Source organism: Rhamphochromis sp. 'chilingali', assembly GCF_963969265.1.
Source record: "Rhamphochromis sp. 'chilingali' genome assembly, chromosome: 8".
NCBI classification, from domain to species: domain Eukaryota; kingdom Metazoa; phylum Chordata; class Actinopteri; order Cichliformes; family Cichlidae; genus Rhamphochromis; species Rhamphochromis sp. 'chilingali'.
The window spans coordinates 14,168,779-14,188,998 of NC_137935.1; the positions used below are offsets into that span (position 1 = coordinate 14,168,779).

Consider the following 20,220-nt stretch of genomic DNA (forward strand, 5'->3'; position numbering starts at 1 on the left):
GTGGAGTTTGCATGTTCTCCCCGTGTTTGCGTGGGTTCCCTCCGGGTACTCCGGCTTCCTCCCACCATCCAAAGACATGCAGCTTGTGGGGATAGGTTAATTGGAAAATCCAAATTGTCACTAGGTGTGAATGTGCGAATGAATGTGAGTGCGAATGGTTGTCTGTCCCTGTGTGTTGGCCCTGCGACAGACTGGCGACCTGTCCAGGGTGTACCCTGCCTCTCGCCCTATGACAGCTGGGATAGGCTCCAGCGCCCCCCGCGACCCTGAAAAGGATAAGCGGAAGCGAATGGATGGATGGATGGATAGACCAAAATACTAAATTTTGCTCTACAAGGGCCTGAGTTCCACATGTAAGGACGTTATACTTCCACTGTTCTATTGAAATTTAAAACAAATGTCCTCATATGTGGATCTCATTTTTCTCAGACACAAACATCAGGTCAAAAAAATATATCTGGCAATTCTTTGGTTCTTTGGTTTTTCATTCATCAGGTCCCAATCAGCCCAAATAGCAAAGATAAATTAAAAATGCATGCCGTGAAAGAGTTTGGGTCTTAGGAGGTAAATAGGTTAATTTTACAGTGGAGTGTCAAAAAGTCAATGCTTCTCTTTGAAAAGTCTGGTTGTTTTGTATTTAAACTGCATTTTAAAAGAACAGCAACCAAAAGACGACTAAATAACTGTCTTTAATATTTAATATTTGTTAATTGTATTTGTTTATTTAATTTTTGGCCTAAACTGTGCAAAAAAAAAAATCCTTTTGACATAAACTGAAAATTTTATGACACAATGCCACGACCCATAACAGCTTTCTTTGTGTTCATCTCTGGTCTCAACAGGATTATGTAACATTTGGGTCCAAACAGTGTGATCAAGAGTCCAAAACTTGAAGCAAGAATGGCAAACACCTCCACTGCATCTGCAAGATTTCCTGGTGAGCTGATATAAGCAGGAACAAAGGCCACCCACACAGCACAGAAGATCAGCATGCTGAATGTGATGAGCTTGGCCTCATTAAAACTATCAGGGAGATTCCTCACCAGGAATGCAATTAAAAAACTGAGGACAGCCAGCACACCAATATAGCCCAATAACACTGCAAAACCAACAGTTGACCCAACTGCACACTCATACACTATCTTATCATTGTGGTATTGGGTGTTTTTATGTGGAGTTGGAGAGGAAGAGACAAGCCAGGTAGTGCAGATGGCTGCCTGAATAGATGTAAGAAACAGAACTGTTCCTCTCTGCTGCATTGCACCAAACCACTTCAGACTGGCTCCCCCTCCTGGCTTGGAGGCTTTGAACACAGCCAGAACAACCATGGTTTTTACCAGGATGCATGAGACACAAAGCACAAAGCTGATGCCAAACGCTGCATGCCTGAGTTGGCATGTCCACATCCTGGGCCGTCCAATGAACAAAAGTGAACACAGGAAACACAACTTAAGTGACAACAATAGCTGGAAACTAAGTTCTGAATTGTTGGCACGTACTATAGGTGTTGTGCGATGGTAGATAAAGATCCCCAGAACAACAACACATATAAATGTTCCCAGTAAGGAGGTTGCTGTTAAACAAATACCCAAAGGGTCATGATAGGAGAGAAACTCTGTCTTCTTAGGAATGCATAGATCACGCTGTGGGTTTGACCAAAAATCCTCTGGACAACTGGTGCACTCCAATGAGCCTAACAAAGAGGGGTTGATGGTGAAATGCATCCTATATTTCACAGAAATTAAATCAATTATGTCATACAGAAAGATAAACACCCACTGCTTGTGTTAGTGATCTTTCCCTCAGAACAAGGGATGCAGTCAAAACAGCATTCGGGCTCCGCCTTCCTTCTCACCATGTGGGTACCAGGAGGACAACTCTCACTGCATACTGATTGAGGTGGCTATTGGATATAAAAAATAAATATTTATTGCCTGCTACAATTCTATATAACTGTAAATGTCATAAAAGGTAGTTGTCAAATAAAAACATATCTAACCATTTTGGATTCAAAGTTCCAGAAGATTTTGCCTTCATCAAGTATGAGTTCTTCACCTTTGAAAGCTGTCCTTTTAACATCACCCACATTCTGAACTTTAGTGCTTCCATCAGGGAGCCACAACCAGTTAATAACATCATAAATTGGTACTACATCACCATTCTCGTCAAATGACACTTGATCGCCAAATGGAGTGGTGAAGTTCACTCTTTCCATGTAATAAACAAGCTGTTTGAAAGGAATGTATAATAAATTAATTCGTTTTTACTCTGAAACCAATTATAGAAAGAATGTTTTTTTCATAGATGGACTGTAAAATGATATCACATCTGCCATGGCTCCAGTAACTTTACAGTGAAATCAGTGGCAATTTTTCAGTTTAGTAATCAGATATAATATTATATCTATGGTGCCTACATATATAAAGTCATTTATATCTAAGTCACAATCAACCAAGGCACATTACTAAAGGTCCTGCATAGAAGTTAATGACCTTCATGACTTAAATACATTAACTACTTTTACTCACAAGTATGGCAAATCCCCTTTCAGAAATTCTGTGGGATCAAGGCCCCAGACATCCAGTGGCCCCCAGAACACGAGAGCCCAAGAAGCCCAATGTGCATTTAAAACAATGGAGTGCATGCCCCTCCCATGTTTCAAATGCACTTTAGAACAGCACACAGCAACACCACATATCAGTCGGCAGAGGCAGGCATGGGGTCTTCACACCCCTATTCTCTGGTTACCATCGGGGTGGGGGCTGGGAGGAGGTACCATCACCCCTCTGGGGGTGGTGGTACCTGGACCTGGGGTATAGAGTATTTTTGGGGAGTGTAAGTGTGTGTATAGTGTCCATTTATGTCTGTTTCCATGTTGGGCGAGTGATAGTACATGTGTGTATAAGGGTGGGAAAGTTTGTGTCTGTGTGTGCCTATTCATCTGTGTCAATATGTCAGGTCGAGTCTTAGACTCGACCTCTCTGTGACCATCTCAGGCCCTCCCAGTTGTGGGAGCCAACCCCCCCCCCCCCCACACACACACACACACCACACTCCCTGCCGGTGAGTGATGCCCACAGACGTCGGTGGTTCTGGGTTTCCGGGGCTGGGCGCTCAGATGTGTGCCGGCTCACTCCTGGTGGCTGCTTGGTGGGGCCTGACACGGTGGCCCTTCTGATAGTCCTCCTTGGGCTCTCATGCTCTGGGGGCCTCTGAATGTCTGGGGCCTGGATCTCCTCCATGCCTGCTTTATGCCCTGGGGGACGAGGCTATGGCTCCCCACACCCTCTATTTCAATTCAATTTTATTTATACAGCGCCAAATCACAACAACAGTCGCCTCAAGGTAGACCCTACAATAATAAATACAGAGAAAAACCCAGCAATCAAATGATTCCCTATGAGCAAGCACTTTAGCAACAGTGGGAAAGAAAATCTCCCTTTTAACAGGAAGAAACCTCTGGCAGAACCAGGCTCAGGGAGAGGCGGCCATCTGCTAACCAGATTATTACATGAAGAAACCTTTTGAATACAAGCGTGCTCACGCATACACGGGTGCTCACAGACATAAACTATATCTTTCTTGGCTGCTGCTACCTCAAAGCACATTGTGCTTCGTATTAGTATTTAGTGATAGTTACAGTTATTTAGGTTATTGCTGTGGTGTAATGTTTATTGTGTTGCTCTCCTTTTCATTGTTTTCTTTTTCATTTTGTTCTCACTCAACAGGTGATCCAGTGGTTTTTTATTTTTATTTTTTAATTGTCTTCTCTCACTGTCCCTTGTCGGGATGAAATATTATTTTATAATCTATGTTACTATTCATAATCCTTATTTATTACTGTTGCATCATTTATGATTTATCATTATTGTTGTTTCATTGACACATTTGTTGAAGCTGGTCTCTATTTCAGGTGTTAGCATAAGCACATAATAATCTTTCATTGCAGGTGCAACTGTAATCATGTTGTGCGCATATTGCATAATTGAAGGGTTGAGGCTCGGTCAAGTTAATTAATGGTTTGAAGCTACGGGCAGCGCGATGTCTGGCCGATCAATGGAGCAAAGTTCAGCTATTGAAAGGTTGCCTACATGTTTACAGTATAATTTGCTACATATTGTCTGTGTGCATTCAGCAGCCTCCTGCATTGGAGGTGGAGGTGGAGTACTGGTTTGGGCTGGTATCATCAAAGATGAGCTTGTGGGGCCTTTTCGGGTTGAGGATGGAGTCAAGCTCAACTCCCAGTCCTACTGCCAGTTTCTGGAAGACACCTTCTTCAAGCAGTGGTACAGGAAGAAGTCTGCATCCTTCAAGAAAAACATGATTTTCATGCAGGACAATGCTCCATCACACGCGTCCAAGTACTCCACAGCGTGGCTGGCAAGAAAGGATTTAAAAGAAGAAAAACTAATGACATGGCCTCCTTGTTCACCTGATCTGAACTCCATTGAGAACCTGTGGTCCATCATCAAATGTGAGATTTACAAGGAGGGAGAACAGTACACCTCTCTGAACAGTGTCTGGGAGGCTGTGGTTGCTGCTGCACGCAATGTTGATGGTGAACAGATCAAAACACTGACAGAATCCATGGATGGCAGGCTTTTGAGTGTCCTTGCAAAGAAAGGTGGCTATATTGGTCGCTGATTTGTTTTTGTTTTGTTTTTGAATGTCAGAAATGTATATTTGTGAATGTGGAGATGTTATATTGGTTTCACTGGTAAAAATAAATAATTGAAATGGGTATATATTTGTTTTTTGTTAAGTTGCCTAATAATTATGCACAGTAATAGTCACCTGCACACACAGATATCCCCCTAAAATAGCTAAAACTAAAAACAAACTAAAAACGACTTCCAAAAACATTCAGCTTTGATATTAATGAGTTTTTCGGGTTCATTGAGAACATGGTTGTTGTTCAATAATAAAATTATTCCTCAAAAACACAACTTGCCTAATAATTCTGCACTCCCTGTATGTGTTTTAATAAAATCATTTGTGTTGACCCACTATGGACTTTCAGTCGTGTATCTCTTCCTCAAAAATTCGAACCGCAACACTCTCTTCCCCTGTGTTTTTCTTTTCGTCCCTTTCTTTCTCACTTCCTTTCCTATCCCAAAGTCATGTCTGTCCCATCTGCAAAAACTTAAAATAAAATAAAATAAAATAAAATAAATAATAATAACAAAGGGCAATCAAATGGACCAAAACGGCAAGGTTGTGACGATCCACTTGATAAAGTAAATCTGTCCCTCAGACAATAATTCTGATGGCTAAAGAACCAAATGGAACAGGAGAAGAAATCACCCCCCCCCCCCCCCCCGAAAAAAAAACAACAACAAAAAAACAAAAAACAAAACAAAACAAAGCAAAACAAAAAACAAAAAAAAAACACGATGTGTTCAGAGATGGAGTGTAAAATTATACCACACCTGCCAAGGCTCCAGTGACTGTAAGGTGGCACATTTGTTCCCACTGAAGGGCCCTCTTCCTGGCTTGCACCGTAGCATATCATCAAGGGAATGTGCCAGTGCATATACAGCTTTGTACACATTATACTCAGGCCTCAGGTTGGAAATATCCAAGTACTCAGTGTCAACATTTCCTAGATCTTCCTGTCCAGTGCATAGTGCACCTCCACCTTCCAGCCAGCCTGCTGGAGCTGGAGCAAATCTGCACTGAAATGTGAATTCCCAAAACTGATTCACCTGAAATATTTTGGAAAATCTTTGTTACACATTATGAAAATATATAATTGTTGTGACTACCACAGTAAAAGTGTTTAAGTCTCACCAAGCTATTTCCGTAGCTAGTGTTGTGATGTAGATCAGGACGTATTTGCAACAGGAATTTCCTGAGCCCTGGTATTTCTCCTCGACGAATGGTAATACCCAGTGTACCACCCAGGTATGGCATAAAGTGAGGTGTTTGAAGCACAGCAGATTCTGTCCAGGCCTCGCTGGCTATCCACTGTAGGCCTGTCACATTTTGCCTTACTACCTGTGAATTAGATCAGACCAAATCTATGAAATAATATTGTAATTCCAACTTCTTTACTGAAACAAATTCAAATTTTATTTTTCACATACACAACCATACACAGTATGACACGAGGTGAAATGCCTGTAGCTGTGCAATGCCCGACCATTAAATGACAGTGGTTTTACAGTATTTACAATTTACAGGTTATTACAAAATTTACAGATTTAACTTAGAAATTTACAGTAAAACTGTGAAAATAGCAGAAAGAGATTATAAATTATAGGAAGTGTGCATGACGAAAAACCAGAGTGCGTGTGGTGATGTGATGTGTGTGAGAGTGTAGTCTTATAGTGATGTGATCTGTGTGGGAGAGTCCAGTCCTACACCTGGTTCAGGGCCCGAATAGCCTGGGGGAAGAAGCTCCTCCTCGTCATTCTCTCTGTTTTGGCCTTAAGGGAGCGGAAGCGCTTCCCAGACCTTAACAGTGAGAAGAGTCCATTGTTGGGATGGGAGAGGTCCATCATAATCTTCCTAGCTTTGGTCTTGCACCGCTTGGTGTAGATGGACAGCAGGTCATGGAGCTCTGATTGAATGATGCGTTCGGCCGAGCGCACCACTCTTTGCAGAGTCTGTCCTGCTTGGTGCTGTTCCCAATCCAGGTGCAGATGTTTCCCGTCAGGACACTCTCGATGGTGCAAGAGTAAAAGTTCTTGAGCACCTTCAGTGGCAGATGGAAGTCTCTAAATCTTCTGAGGAAGAAGAGACGCTGACGGGCTTTCTTAACCAGGGTGTTGATGTGACAGGACCATGACAGGTCCTGAGTGATGTGGACACCCAGGTATCGGAAACTGTCCACTCTCTCCACTGGCGTGCCACTGATGATGTGGGGCTTGTAATTCCTCGCCTGCTTTGTAGTGAAGTCCACGATCAGCTCCTTAGTCTTGCTGACGTTTAGGAGGAGGTTATTCTCCTGGCACCAGGTCTCCAGGTTCCTAATCTCCTTCAGGTAGGCCGTCTCGATGTTGTCGGAGATCAGGCCCACACAACCCGTTCTCACTCCCAAAGCGTAACATTTTACGCTAGGTGACAAATCGTCACCATATTACGTTTTCGGCTACCCACCACGTTCCGAAATGACGACCTCGGAAAAAGAGGAAATATGAGAACCGTCTGGACTGAACCTACACATGTTCGCTCTTTTTCTTCAAATCGCTTAGAAACACGCTATTTAACATCATTAAAGTCCTGGTTAAGGTCCGGAATAAGGTTATGGTCAGGGCTAGGGATAAGGTTAGGTTTAGGGCTGGAATACAGGGCTGGCACGTCTACTACCGCGGGAGCGTCATTGCACTGGATTCAAGCCATAACCCGCCGCGTACCATAAGAACGCCGAAGGTCTCCTTTCGCGTTCCTCAGGAACGCCGCGGGACGTGACAAAACGTCGACATGTTACGCCTCGGGAGTGAGAACGCTCTGGCCCACAACAACAGTGTCGTCAGCAAACTTGACAATGGAGGTGGTTTCTGATGTGGCTACACAGTCATAAGTGTACAGTGAGTACAGCAGGGGGCTTAAAACACAGCCCTGAGGCACTCCAGTGCTGAGTGAGATGGAGGGGGAGACTTGTTTTCCCACCCTCACTCATTGGGGTCTGTCTGTGAGGAAGTTGAGGATCCACTGACACAGTAATGAGCTGAGTCCTAGATCCGTCAACTTGGTGAAAAGCTTGGAGGGAATTATTGTGTTGAATGCTGAACTGTAGTCCACGAACAGCATCCTCTGCCAGTGTCCAGGTGACTCAGGGATGTGTGAAGCAGGTGAGATATGGCATCGGTTTATGAACATAAACATAAACAGTTTATGATCTTTAAAATGAATTCTGAATTATTAAATTTCTGTACTCATTTCTGCACTCACAATGATATGTAATACGTGTTTTAAACAATATAATTATGAAGACCTCTGTAACTAGTAATTATTTAAAGTATTTTAAAGTGAAACCTCATCCATAAGGTGCATCATGCGACTAGGATGTTCAAAGACAATGACAACTCGAGCTGTAGAGGTTTTCATCAAATCAACAATCCTCCGGAGTTCATCTGTGTCTTTGTCCCAGGGTAAAACCTCAGTGTAGGCCAGGCAACCTTCACCAGACACACTCAGCTCAGACTGAAAGGATCTGGCTGCATGAAGCCCATAATCATCATCACTGACGAGCAGACCTGCCCAAGTCCAGCCAAAATGCTTTAGAATCTGGATCATTGCACGTACCTAAGTGAATACAGATTAACGTGTAAGTGCACCGAAAAGAAAAGGAAAACTTTCGGCGTGTTATATTTTTTTTCATCATCCACAATACAGCATTTAAATATAATTGCAATTTAGCCTTAATCTCTGAGATAATACAGATATTAAATAGAGTGTAATTCTCAAAACTAATTATATTATTATTTCTAATATTTTCACATCCTTGTGTTTTCTTCTTTTACACAGATATTGAAACAGACTTTTGCGTTTCCATTTTAATTGTGATGACAAATTTTCACCTGGAAAGCATCACTTGGGATCGTTCTAAAGAAGGATGGATACTTTTGACGGTCACTCAGGCAGGAACATGTGGCAAAATAACTCACCTGTGAAAGATACAGACTGTATATTGGGGAGCTATCCACGTAGAGATATCTTAACTTTGTCATCATGACTGCATTATTTTTTTCATAAAATGGTTTTACATTTTCAATTAAATCAAATTAATCCATGAAAACTGTTACATGGTCAAGCAGAAAACTTACCATAGGTACTCTGTACAAGCCTAAGACGTTGGAGATTGCAATAGAATTTGTAGAAGATGAATCACCCACAACCCCTATGACTGGAGGATTTCCAACACATGTATCATCTACTACAATTTGATCCTCTTGACCACTGGCTAATGACAATGCTCCACGGAATCCAATTCCAAGTTCAAGGCAGTTATCATAAAGAGTGTATCCCAGAGTCACATTAGGTAGCAGGTTTGAGTTTCTGTTGATCTCATCAATAGCAAAGGCCATGGTCTGTGCAAGCTTAAATCCTAGGACATACACACTAAGACAAGAAAATTTTAATTACTAATATATATATAATACAACACAGGTTTTAAATTACAAGTAAACGAGTGCCTTTTGAAAAAGTTAAAAAAGTAGAAATATTATAAACAATTAAAGATACTGAATAAATAAAGACACAATATATATGCAATAAAATATCTGACAATAAAATATATGTACAATGCAGATTTTTGAAAAATAAGAAAATGAGTGCAGTTTGAAAATGTTGCAAAAGTAATGACATTTTAATCAATTAAGGAAACTGAATAACAATTAAATATTATTGAAAAAAATGAAGATCCATTGTGTAGTTATTTTAGATATAAAATACATATTTATACTGGAAATAAGTTTAACAGTTTTCTTATTCCATTTTTTTCATTCTGTTTCCCTGTCATAGTTACCCATGGCAAGTAGGCTGTTGTGGCTGCGAGGTAAAAGACAGATCAGGAACACTTGAAAAGAAATGGACTTGAAACAGTCCACCCAGAACCACATCTCCAGTTTTTTGCATCTCATTTAGATGAAACTGTCCCTGCAGCTGACAGGACAAAGAAAACTGAGGAGTGGATTGAGTCGAAGAAACACAGGAATACAGCAAAACAACCACAACTAAATTGTTATGCAAAGATGAGCACATGACAGCTTTCTGAATTGTTGAGACCAGTCATTAGGTTTTATTGTTTGCCATTCCCTTTTATTGACTTGCTGTGTTGTTTAATCTTGCACACCACCCATCAGGGAAGAAGGAGGTGTATACTTTTCATTTGAGATTGCTTTGTATCCAGGCAAACTCAGGGAACACTGTGAGTAAATTAGTCATCAGTAATAACTCACTGAAGAATTGTCAGAGCAACAGGTGTTTCTGTGTGCATATCAAGTGACACAAAAGAAGAATAGCAGAAATAACAGCTCATAATTCATGTACAGCAAAGTTCATGTGGAATGTCTCAACAACATCATATTAAAGAGCTTCAGTCCATATTTGATTTGAAAAAGAATAGAAAACAAAATTGTTGAGGGGACGACAACAAAACAAAACAAAAACAAAGGGGCATGAGCATGGGCAGGACACCAAGCTACAAAGGGCAAGAGGCGACTCGAAAATGTAATGGATGTGGAAGATTGTCCTGAGAAGTAGCGTTTTTTTATATGGGGGAAATGGGCGGTTGCCCAGAGCGGCATTGTGGTGGGGGCGGCATCATGGCAATGGCATTTTGGGCATTGCATTGGCACCAATTGGTTTTCTCTTGCCCATTTTTGCCCATTTTTGCCCATGTTTGCGAGGTGCTCCTGCTGCTTGTCACACAGGGAGGAGAGGGGCAGGATGGCTGGGTGGAGCGACATCTAATAAGCAGCTCACAAAATAAAACAAAATAAGAACAAACCAACAAACTAGGGCTTTCAATGTAAATGCTGTCATCATGTTTAACGTGATTAAAAGTTTTAACTCAATTAATCTATTTGGAGTGCAGAATGACTCAAAATCCTTGAAATGTCTCTGTCAATGCATTTCGTGCAGTTTTTCCAAAGTTTGTCCATTCTGTGCTCTAGATGGGTTAATTGCATTAAAAATATTAATCACGTTAATCGTGATGAGGCAGTTAACTCATTAACGTTGACAGCCCTACAACAAACACAAAAACTGAAGACATTATGATATAGACTTATAATTTGCACCGACATGTTTTCTAAATTCTATCACACAAATATACGCGAAAAGTGAGCACGAGGGCCCTCAGTGCCTGCTTGCTGCTTGCTGATGCTGTGCTGAAGTCTCACACACAACTTGTCGAAAGGGGACGGGGCGGGCTGCTTCCAAATAGTGCACATTTCATTCATAATATTGTCAATCCAAGCCCATTATGTAGTAATTATTTTTCCTGGGTTGTGTGAAATCCCAGAAAAAAAGCCCTATACAAGGTGTTGGTCTATTAGTTTATGTTGTGGGGTTGGGTGATTATACTGCAGTGCAAAATTACTGATGGAAGATGGACAAGAGGAGGAGAATGTGCAAATGTGCCGATGTGCCAAGACACATCTGCTTACCTGCAAAAGATACAGGTAAGCAGATGTGTTTTTGCATAATGGCAGGTATTATGTATCCTGAAACAAGGTAACATTCATTAGTAAGGATTGGGAAAACTTCTGTTTACGTTTGTTAGCCACTTTGCTATGATAGTAAACAGTAGACCGACAGTAGACACTGAGGCGGCTTATTGAATCTTTTGGACTGTGTTCAGCATAATATTAATTAGCCATTAATTGGAAGAGGTGTATTGTTGATTTGTCTAGTATTCACAATGTACGATGAATTATAATGACTGTTTGTTAGCAATTTGCATACTCTCTCTCTCTCCCTATATAAAATATTTATTTGGTTAAATTCAGTATGGTTCCGAGAACAGTTTTCACAATAACAGATGTTAACGGACAATCCTTAATCCATGTTGTGTGTCTGTTTTGGTGTGTGTGTGTGTGTGGGGGGCACCAAATTAGCCAGGACCCCCACTATATGTACCAGTCTGTGGTACAGCGTGGGCGACCGTGGCTCAGGGGATTGGGAATCGCATCTGTAACCGGAAGGTTGCCGGTTCGATCCCTGGGCTCTCTGTCCTGGTCGTTGTGTCCTTGGGCAAGACACTTTACCCTACTTGCCTACTGGTGTTGGCCAGAGGGGCCGATGGTGCGATATGGCAGCCTCGCTTCTGTCAGTCTGCCCCAGGGCAGCTGTGGCTACAACTGTAGCTTGCCTCCACCAGTGTGTGAATGTGAGAGTGAATGAATAGTGGTATTGTAAAGCGCTTTGGGTGCCTAGAAAAGCACTATATAAATCCAATCCATTATTATTATTATTATATGTTGCCCAAATCCATCAGTCAATCTCATGTTCCATTTTCCCCAGACTCGTGAACAACACCCCGAGAATTAAATTAAATTCTTTCACTTGGGGTAGTAATTTGTCCCAGATGGAGTCAGCATTCCACCCTTTCCGGCTGAGAACTATGGTCTCTGACTTGGGGGTGCTGATTCTCACACCACTCCAGTGCAAGCTGGAGGTCACCCCCCGATTAAGCAAACAGTGCCACATCATCTGCAAAAAGTAAAGAAATTTTGAGCTGATTTTATATTCAGTTCAAAATTTCAATTTTTTAGTGCAATCTTCACATACTTTAACCAAAGCACACTCTTTGTGAAATCACCTGCTAATTATATTCACAGTATTCATTCACTGTGTCTTTAGGGATTCACTACATTAGCTTAGTTTACCTTGTGGCTGACTTGCTAGGAGCAGGACTGTGATGGTATCAGCCACACAGGGGTAAATTAGTCCATTTTTTACTTTATTAGTTTGCTTTGCAGTTTTCTTCATTAATCATTTGGTTAAACCTAACACTGGTATTATGAGGCGCACACATAGTAACATTGTGTGGTTTTTCTAAAATGTTTTGTTATATAAATTATGTTTCTCTTTCTTTGAGTTAACTGGGTTTGGGCGGTGGCTGTTTCCTGTCTGGGCAAAAGGCGTGGCTGAGGACTCTGGGAACAAAATGCCTGCTCAGCAGGACCAACCATGGGCTTACCAGGAGCCCCCTGCTCCTGGTAAGCCCATGGTAAGCCAGTGGTCAAGAGGATCAAATTGTAGTAGATGATACATGTGTTGGAAATCCTCCAGTCATAGGGGTTGTGGGTGATTCATCTTCTACAAATTCTATTGCAATCTCCAACGTCTTAGGCTTGTACAGAGTACCTATGGTAAGTTTTCTGCTTGACCATGTAACAGTTTTCATGGATTAATTTGATTTAATTGAAAATGTAAAACCATTTTATGAAAAAAATAATGCAGTCATGATGACAAAGTTAAGATATCTCTACATGGATAGCTCCCCAATATACAGTCTGTATCTTTCACAGGTGAGTTATTTTGCCTGAGTGACCGTCAAAAGTATCCATCCATCCATCCTTCTTTAGAACGATCCCAAGTGATGCTTTCCAGGTGAAAATTTGTCATCACAATTAAAATGGAAACGCAAAAGTCTGTTTCAATATCTGTGTAAAAGAAGAAAACACAAGGATGTGAAAATATTAGAAATAATAATATAATTAGTTTTGAGAATTACACTCTATATCTGTATTATCTCAGAGATTAAGGCTAAATTGCAATTATATTTAAATGCTGTATTGTGGATGATGAAAAAAAATATAACACGCCGAAAGTTTTCCTTTTCTTTTCGGTGCACTTACACGTTAATCTGTATTCACTTAGGTACGTGCAATGATCCAGATTCTAAAACATTTCGGCTGGACTTGGGCAGGTCTGCTCATCAGTGATGATGATTATGGACTTCAGCCAGATCCTTTCAGTCTTTCAGTCTCGGTCATTGTGTCCTTGGGCAAGACACTTCGCCTGTTGCCTACTGGTGGTGGTCAGAGGGCCCGGTGGCGCCAGTGTCCGGCAGCCTCGCCTCTGTCAGTGCGCCCCAGGGTGGCTGTGGCTACAATGTAGCTTGCCATCAGCAATGTGTGAATGTGTGTGTGAATGGGTGGATGGCTGGATGTGTAAAGCGCTTTGGGGTCCTTAGGGACTAGTAAAGCGCTATACAAATAGAGGCCATTTACCATTTTATTTTCTCTTATTGGGAAAAATGAATTGTGATACTGGAGATTGGAGTTGCTCACCATCAAGATGGTGCTGGAAGAATTACAATTGGCTGAGTGGAGACTGGCTTGAGGACACGGATTGGACGGACCAAACTCCCGAGAGGATGAATGCATGACAAGCCTTGTGGGCCCTTTTCTTTCTTTGCTTCATCTTCTCCATTATCTACAGACTTGGATCATTAAACCAGATGCTTTGTCCAGACCGTTCTCCTCCATGGATAACAAACCCGAAGATGAAACCATCCTACCTCCATCTTGTATCACTGGCTCTCTAACACTGGAAATCATGTCTTTAGAGGATGCTTAGAGGAAGGAACCGGATCCAAGCGGTGGACACCCCAACCAGCTCCACGTGCCCTGCATCCTCTTGAAAAATATTCATTGGGTACTTACAGCAAGATTTTTGTGTCTTTCATACCAAATCTTTTCTTCACAATCTGTTCTGGTGACCCGCTTTAATGACAGAAATCTGAGAATATGTCCTTGCCTGTTCACAGAATAAACCTTCCAAAACCCTGCAAGAAGGTTTGTTGAGGCCTCTTCCCACTTCAAGCTAACCTTGGTCTCATGTAGCCTGAAACATGAGTTATACTTACCACCATTAACCGGTTTTCCAAAGCAGCCCATTTTGTTGCTCTCCTGAAGCTTTTGTCCATCATCAAAACAGCCCAGCTCCTCATTAAACATGTCTTCTGACTTCATGGCATTCCCAGTGATGTCGTGTCTAATATCGACCCTAAAGGTACATCTCCAGTATGGAAGGAGTTCTGTTCAGGGCATGAGCTCAGGTTAGTTTATCCTCTGGTTTCCATCCACAGAGAAACACAGCGTATAAAACAGGAGCTAGAATTCGTACTCTGCTGCATTACCTGTAGAATACAATCCACCTGGAGGGGAATAAGGTGGAATATGGCCATAACACGATGACATCCTCAGCCACGGGTCTGTCACTGTTTGAGGCATCCTTTGGCTACCAAACTACTCTCTTCCCCTCTGCTTGAGGGTGAACTAATGGTGCCCTCAGCACAGTATCATTTCCACAGGTGTTGCTATCTATGGAAAGCAACCTAATCTGAACTCCTGAGAACCGGAGATCAAAATAAACGTGTAGTCGATCATAATCGAACTCCTGCACCAGCCTATCAACCAGGTCAAAAGGTTTGTTTTTCCACAGAGAACATTCCCCTCCACATGCAATCAAAGAAACCCAATTTCACCAAACATCTTGAAGTTGTTTCTGGCTCTCTGCCTCATCTCTCTCCTTATCTCTTTGTCTGCGTGTGTGTGTGTGTGTGTGTGTGTGTGTGTGTGTGTGTGTGTGTGTGTGTGTGTGTGTGTGTGTGTGTGTGTGTGTGCGAGTGTGTATTCTGTGTACTTTGAGTACTTTGAGTTTTGTGCATTGTCTGGACTTTTCATAGGTTCCTGCCTTTTGGTTTCTACATAACACTGGATGTCCACTCATCTGTCACTGATGACTTTGTTAGTGCCTCTTCTTAATTGGCTGGTCACAGGAGCACGTTAAGTTTGGGAAGACACTCTAGAAAAGTGTTGGAGAGCTATGTGTGTCTGGGAGCCTGGCATTGTCACTACTCTTAAGTTCTGATTGTCGCACATTTTGAACTGAGAACAAACTGCACTGAAGTTTGAAAGTTGAGACCTGTATTTGAGTCCTGCCTGAGTTGTTTTCGTGAAATGATCAGCATGGTTTTGATCACCATCAGTTCAAGACAGACCAAATATACAAGAATATAGAGTAAAACTGCTAAATGAATCCAACTTGAAAGCTTAGTTTATTAAAATAATTTCAATTACATTTATCTTCCTTAATAGGTTAGTTTTAGAGTGGAGGGTAACAAAGTTAATGCCTATCTTTGAAAAGTCTGGTTGCTTTGTATGTAAACTGCATTGTAAAAGAACAACAGCAAAAAAGACTGAATAACTTTCTTTAATATTTAACATTTTTCAATTACTTCTTTATTTAATATTTGGTCTATACTGTGCAATATATACAACACACACACACACACACACACACACACACACACACACACACACACACACACACACACACACACATATTGACATAAACTGAAAATTTTATGACACAATCCCACGGCCCATAACAGCTTTCTTTGTGTTCATCTCTGGTCTCAACAGGATTATGTAACATTTGGGTCCAAACAGTGTGATCAAGAGTCCAAAACTTGAAGCAAGAATGGCAAACACCTCCACTGCATCTGCAAGATTTCCTGGCGAGCTGATATAAGCAGGAACAAAGGCCACCCACACAGCACAGAAGATCAGCATGCTGAATGTGATGAGCTTGGCCTCATTAAAACTATCAGGGAGATTCCTCACCAGGAATGCAATTAGACAACTGAGGAAAGCCAGCACACCAATATAGCCCAATAACACTGCAAAACCAACAGTTGACCCAACTGCACACTCATACACTATCTTGTCATTGTGGTATTGGGTGTTTTTATGTGGAGTTGGAGAGGAAGAGACAAGCCACGTAGTGCAGATGGCTGCCTGAATAGATGTAAGAAATAGAACTGTTCCTCTCTGCTGCATTGCACCAAACCACTTCAGACTGGTTCCCCCTCCTGGCTTGGAGGCTTTGAACACAGCCAGAACAACCATGGTTTTTACCAGGATGCATGAGACACAAAGCACAAAGCTGATCCCAAATGCTGCGTGTCTGAGTTGGCATGTCCACATCCTGGGTCGTCCAATGAACAAAAGTGAACACAGAAAACACAACTTAAGTGACACCAATAGCTGGAAACTAAGTTCTGAATTGTTGGCACGTACTATAGGTGTTGTGCGATGGTAGATAAAGATCCCCAGAACAACAGCACATATAAATGTTCCCAGTAAAGAGGTTGCTGTCAAACAAATACCCAAAGGGTCATGATAGGAGAGAAACTCTGTCTTCTTAGGAACACAGTAATCACGCTGTGGGTTTGACCAAAAATCCTCTGGACAACTGGTGCACTCCAAGGAGCCTGACAAAGAGGGGTTGATGGTTAAATGCATCCTATATTTCACAGAAATTAAATCAATTATGTCATACAGAATGATAAACACCCACTGCTCTTGTTAGTGATTTTTCCCTCAGAACAAGGGATGCAGTCAAAACAGCATTCGGGCTCTCTCTTCCTTCTCACCATGTGGGTACCAGGAGGACAACTCTCACTGCATACTGATCGAGGTGGCTATTGGACATAAAAAATAAATATTTATTGCCTGCTACAATTCTATATACTGTAAATGTCAAATAAAAACATATCTAACCTTTTTGGATTCAAAGTTCCAGAAGATTTTGCCTTCATCAAGTATGAGTTCTTCACCTTTGAAAGCTGACCTTTTGACCTCACCTACATTTTGAACTTTAGTCCTTCCATCAGGGAGCCACAACCAGTTAATAACATCATAAATTGGTACCACATCACCATTCTCATCAAATGACACTTGATCCCCAGATGGAGTGGTGAAGTTTACCTTTTCCATGTAATAAACAAGCTGTTTAAAAAGGACATAGAATAATTAAATTACTTTTTGCACCAAAAGTAATTATAAAGCAAATGATTTATTCAAAGGTGGTGTGTAAAATTATATCACACCTGCCAAGGCTCCAGTGACTGTAAAGTGGCACAGCTGTCCCCACTAAAAGGCCCTCTTCCTGGCTTGCACCGCAGCATATCATCAAGGGAATGTGCAAGAGCATAAACGGCTTTGTACACATTATACTCAGGCCTCAAGTTGGAAATGTCCAAGTACTCAGTGTCAACATTTCCTAGATCTTCCTGTCCAGTGCATATTGCACCCCCACCTTCCAGCCAGCCTGCTGGAGCTGGAGCAAATCTGCACTGAAATGTAAATTCCCAAAACTGATTCACCTGAAATATATTGAAAATTATTTGCTACACGTGATGAAAATATATATTTGTTGTGACTATCACTATCACTATGAGCTGTTCGCACTTAAGTAAAAAGCACCATCACTTCATGCGGATACCCTTTCGGAGCCAGCTGCGGTCGCAAGGCTGGAGCCGAACAAAAACACCCTGATAACGACTGCGTTTAGTCTGTTCCTTCCTATTCCATGTAAGGCCACCTGGGTTGGCTGGAAGACTGTTTACTTAGCCTAGCAGGGTGAAGGACACTTTCTCAGCTGAACTCTGGACACGCACACACATACATATACACTGATATGCACACACTCATCCCCCCCCCTTTCCAAACGCCTTCAATGCTTGTTGCCTCTTGGGAACACGGCGGTTCTGAGCCCGCGCTGGAATGGTAGCGCTGGGCAGGATGGCTGCTGTGGTTGCTTCGGATTACTCCTCACCCCCCACCCGACCCTGTGGCTTGTCACGTGTTCCATAATGTTGTGTCGTGGACATTTATGTGCTTTTTTGTGCAGAGGAGTTTTTTTGTTTCCTGTTCTCATACTGTCCTCCCAGGAGCCCAGTATGAGTAGAGGTCTCTCTTGTACTTTCCCATTGTAGTGTATATTTCAGTGTTTTTTTTTCTTTAAGGCTACTGATCTCTGAGCTTTATCCCCATGTGATGTCTGTGTTATGTGTGTAAGGTAAGGGGGGGGGGGGGGGGGGGGGGGTCCTATTTCACTGCAGGGCAAACTGCACGTGACGAATAAAGCCTTGATTGATTGATTGATTGATTTGATTGATTGAAAGGGTTCAACTCTCACCATGCTATTTCCGTAGCTACTGTTGTGATGTAGATCAGGACGTATTTGTAACAGGAATTCCCTGAGCCCTGGTATTTCTCCTCGACGAATGGTGATACCCAGTGTACCACCCAGGTATGGCATAAAGTGAGGTGTTTGGAGCACAGCAGATTCTGCCCAGGCTTCACTGGCTATCCATTGTAGGCCAGTCACATTTTGCCTTACTACCTGTGAATTAAATTAGACCAAATCTATGAAATGATACTATAAGTAGAACTTCTTTAGTGGCATTATTATGCCAATGAGGCAGCTATTCATCTTGTAAATAAAATTTATGTAATTATTTTCTGTACCAATTCAAATAATGATGTAATACGTGTTTTACATGATATGGTGATTCAGACTTTTGTAACTAGTAATAATTAAAGTGTTTTAAAGCCAAACCTCTTCCATCAGGCTTATCATACGACTAGGAATTTCAAAGACAATGACAACTCGAGCTGTGGATTTTTTCATCACATCAACAATCCTCCTGAGTTCATCTGTGTCTTTGTCCCAGGGTAAAACCTCAGTGTAGGCCAGGCAACCTTCACCAGACACACTCAGCTCAGACTGAAAGGATCTGGCTGCATGAAGCCCATAATCATCATCAATCACAAGCAGACCTGCCCAAGTCCAGCCGAAGTGCTTTAGAATCTGAATCATTGCACGTACCTAAGTGAATACAGATGAAAGGGTAAGGGCATTAAAAAGATTTAAAATAAAACATTTCAGTGTATTATGTGTTTATCAGCCTTCACAGAACCGCATATATATATACGTATATAACTGCAATTTAGCTTTTTCTCTGGGATAATACAGAAATGGAGTGTAGTTGTTAAAACTAATCATATTATCATTTCAAACATTTTGATATCCTTTTGTGTTCTCCCCCTTTACACAAATATTGTCTTCTTCAAAAATACTTTTGTGTTTCCATTGTTATTTTGGTGACAAATGTTTACCTGGAAAGCATCACTTGGGATCGTTCTAAAGAAGGATGGATACTTTTGACGGTCACTCAGGCAGGAACATGTGGCAAAATAACTCACCTGTGAAAGATACAGACTGTATATTGGAGAGCTATCCACGTAGAAATATCGTAACTTTGTCATCATGACTGCATTATTTTTTTATTCATAAAATGGTTTTACATTTTCAATTATATCAAACTAATCCATGAAAACAGTCACATGGTCAAGTAGAAAACTTACCATAGGTACTCTGTACAAACCTAAGACGTTGGAGATTGCAATAGAATTTGTAGAAGATGAATCACCCACAATCCCTACAACTGGAGGATTTCCAACACATGTATCATCTACTACAATTTGATCCTCTTGACCACTGGCTAATGACAGTGCTCCCCGGAATCCAATTCCAAGTTCAAGGCAGTTATCATAAAGAGTGTATCCCAGAGTCACATTAGGTAGCAGGTTTGTGTTTCTGTTGATCTCATCAATAGCAAACGCCATGGTTTGTGCGAGCTTAAATCCTAGGACATACACACTAAGACAAGAAAAAGTTATTATTGAATAAACAACAAGATTTTTAAAATGTAACATATGTTGCAAAATTACTAATATTATAAACAATTAAGAAAATTCAACAATAACAATTAAATGTATTGTTTAACATTAATAAAAGCAGCTGCATTTTTCAAGATACATGCATTTATTTCCGAATGGCATAGTTATTTTAGATACAAAATATTTTCTTTGAATTAAGTTTGATAGTTTTTCTTTTTCTTTTTTT

At 41.3% G+C, this 20,220-nt stretch overlaps 2 protein-coding genes across 2 annotated transcripts; both read right to left on the reverse strand.

Moving 5' to 3' along the window:
- Positions 1-782: 782 nt before the first annotated feature.
- On the reverse strand, positions 783-10,415 carry LOC308401073 (extracellular calcium-sensing receptor-like; the record flags this gene model as incomplete). Its single annotated transcript, XM_080889132.1, has 10 exons — positions 783-1,693; positions 1,780-1,903; positions 2,000-2,227; positions 5,430-5,705; positions 5,791-5,997; positions 7,981-8,250; positions 8,526-8,612; positions 8,772-9,066; positions 9,473-9,627; positions 10,323-10,415. 10 exons carry the CDS (start codon positions 10,413-10,415, stop codon positions 783-785), a joined length of 2,646 nt encoding a protein of 881 aa, XP_080745258.1.
- Positions 10,416-15,827: 5,412 nt separating this feature from the next.
- On the reverse strand, positions 15,828-19,940 carry LOC308401074 (extracellular calcium-sensing receptor-like; the record flags this gene model as incomplete). The annotated part of the gene is made up of 8 exons (XM_080889133.1): positions 15,828-16,738; positions 16,825-16,948; positions 17,028-17,255; positions 17,357-17,632; positions 18,448-18,654; positions 18,871-19,140; positions 19,431-19,517; positions 19,680-19,940. The coding sequence occupies 8 exons, from the start codon at positions 19,938-19,940 to the stop codon at positions 15,828-15,830; spliced, it is 2,364 nt and encodes a 787-aa protein (XP_080745259.1).
- Positions 19,941-20,220: the final 280 nt, after the last annotated feature.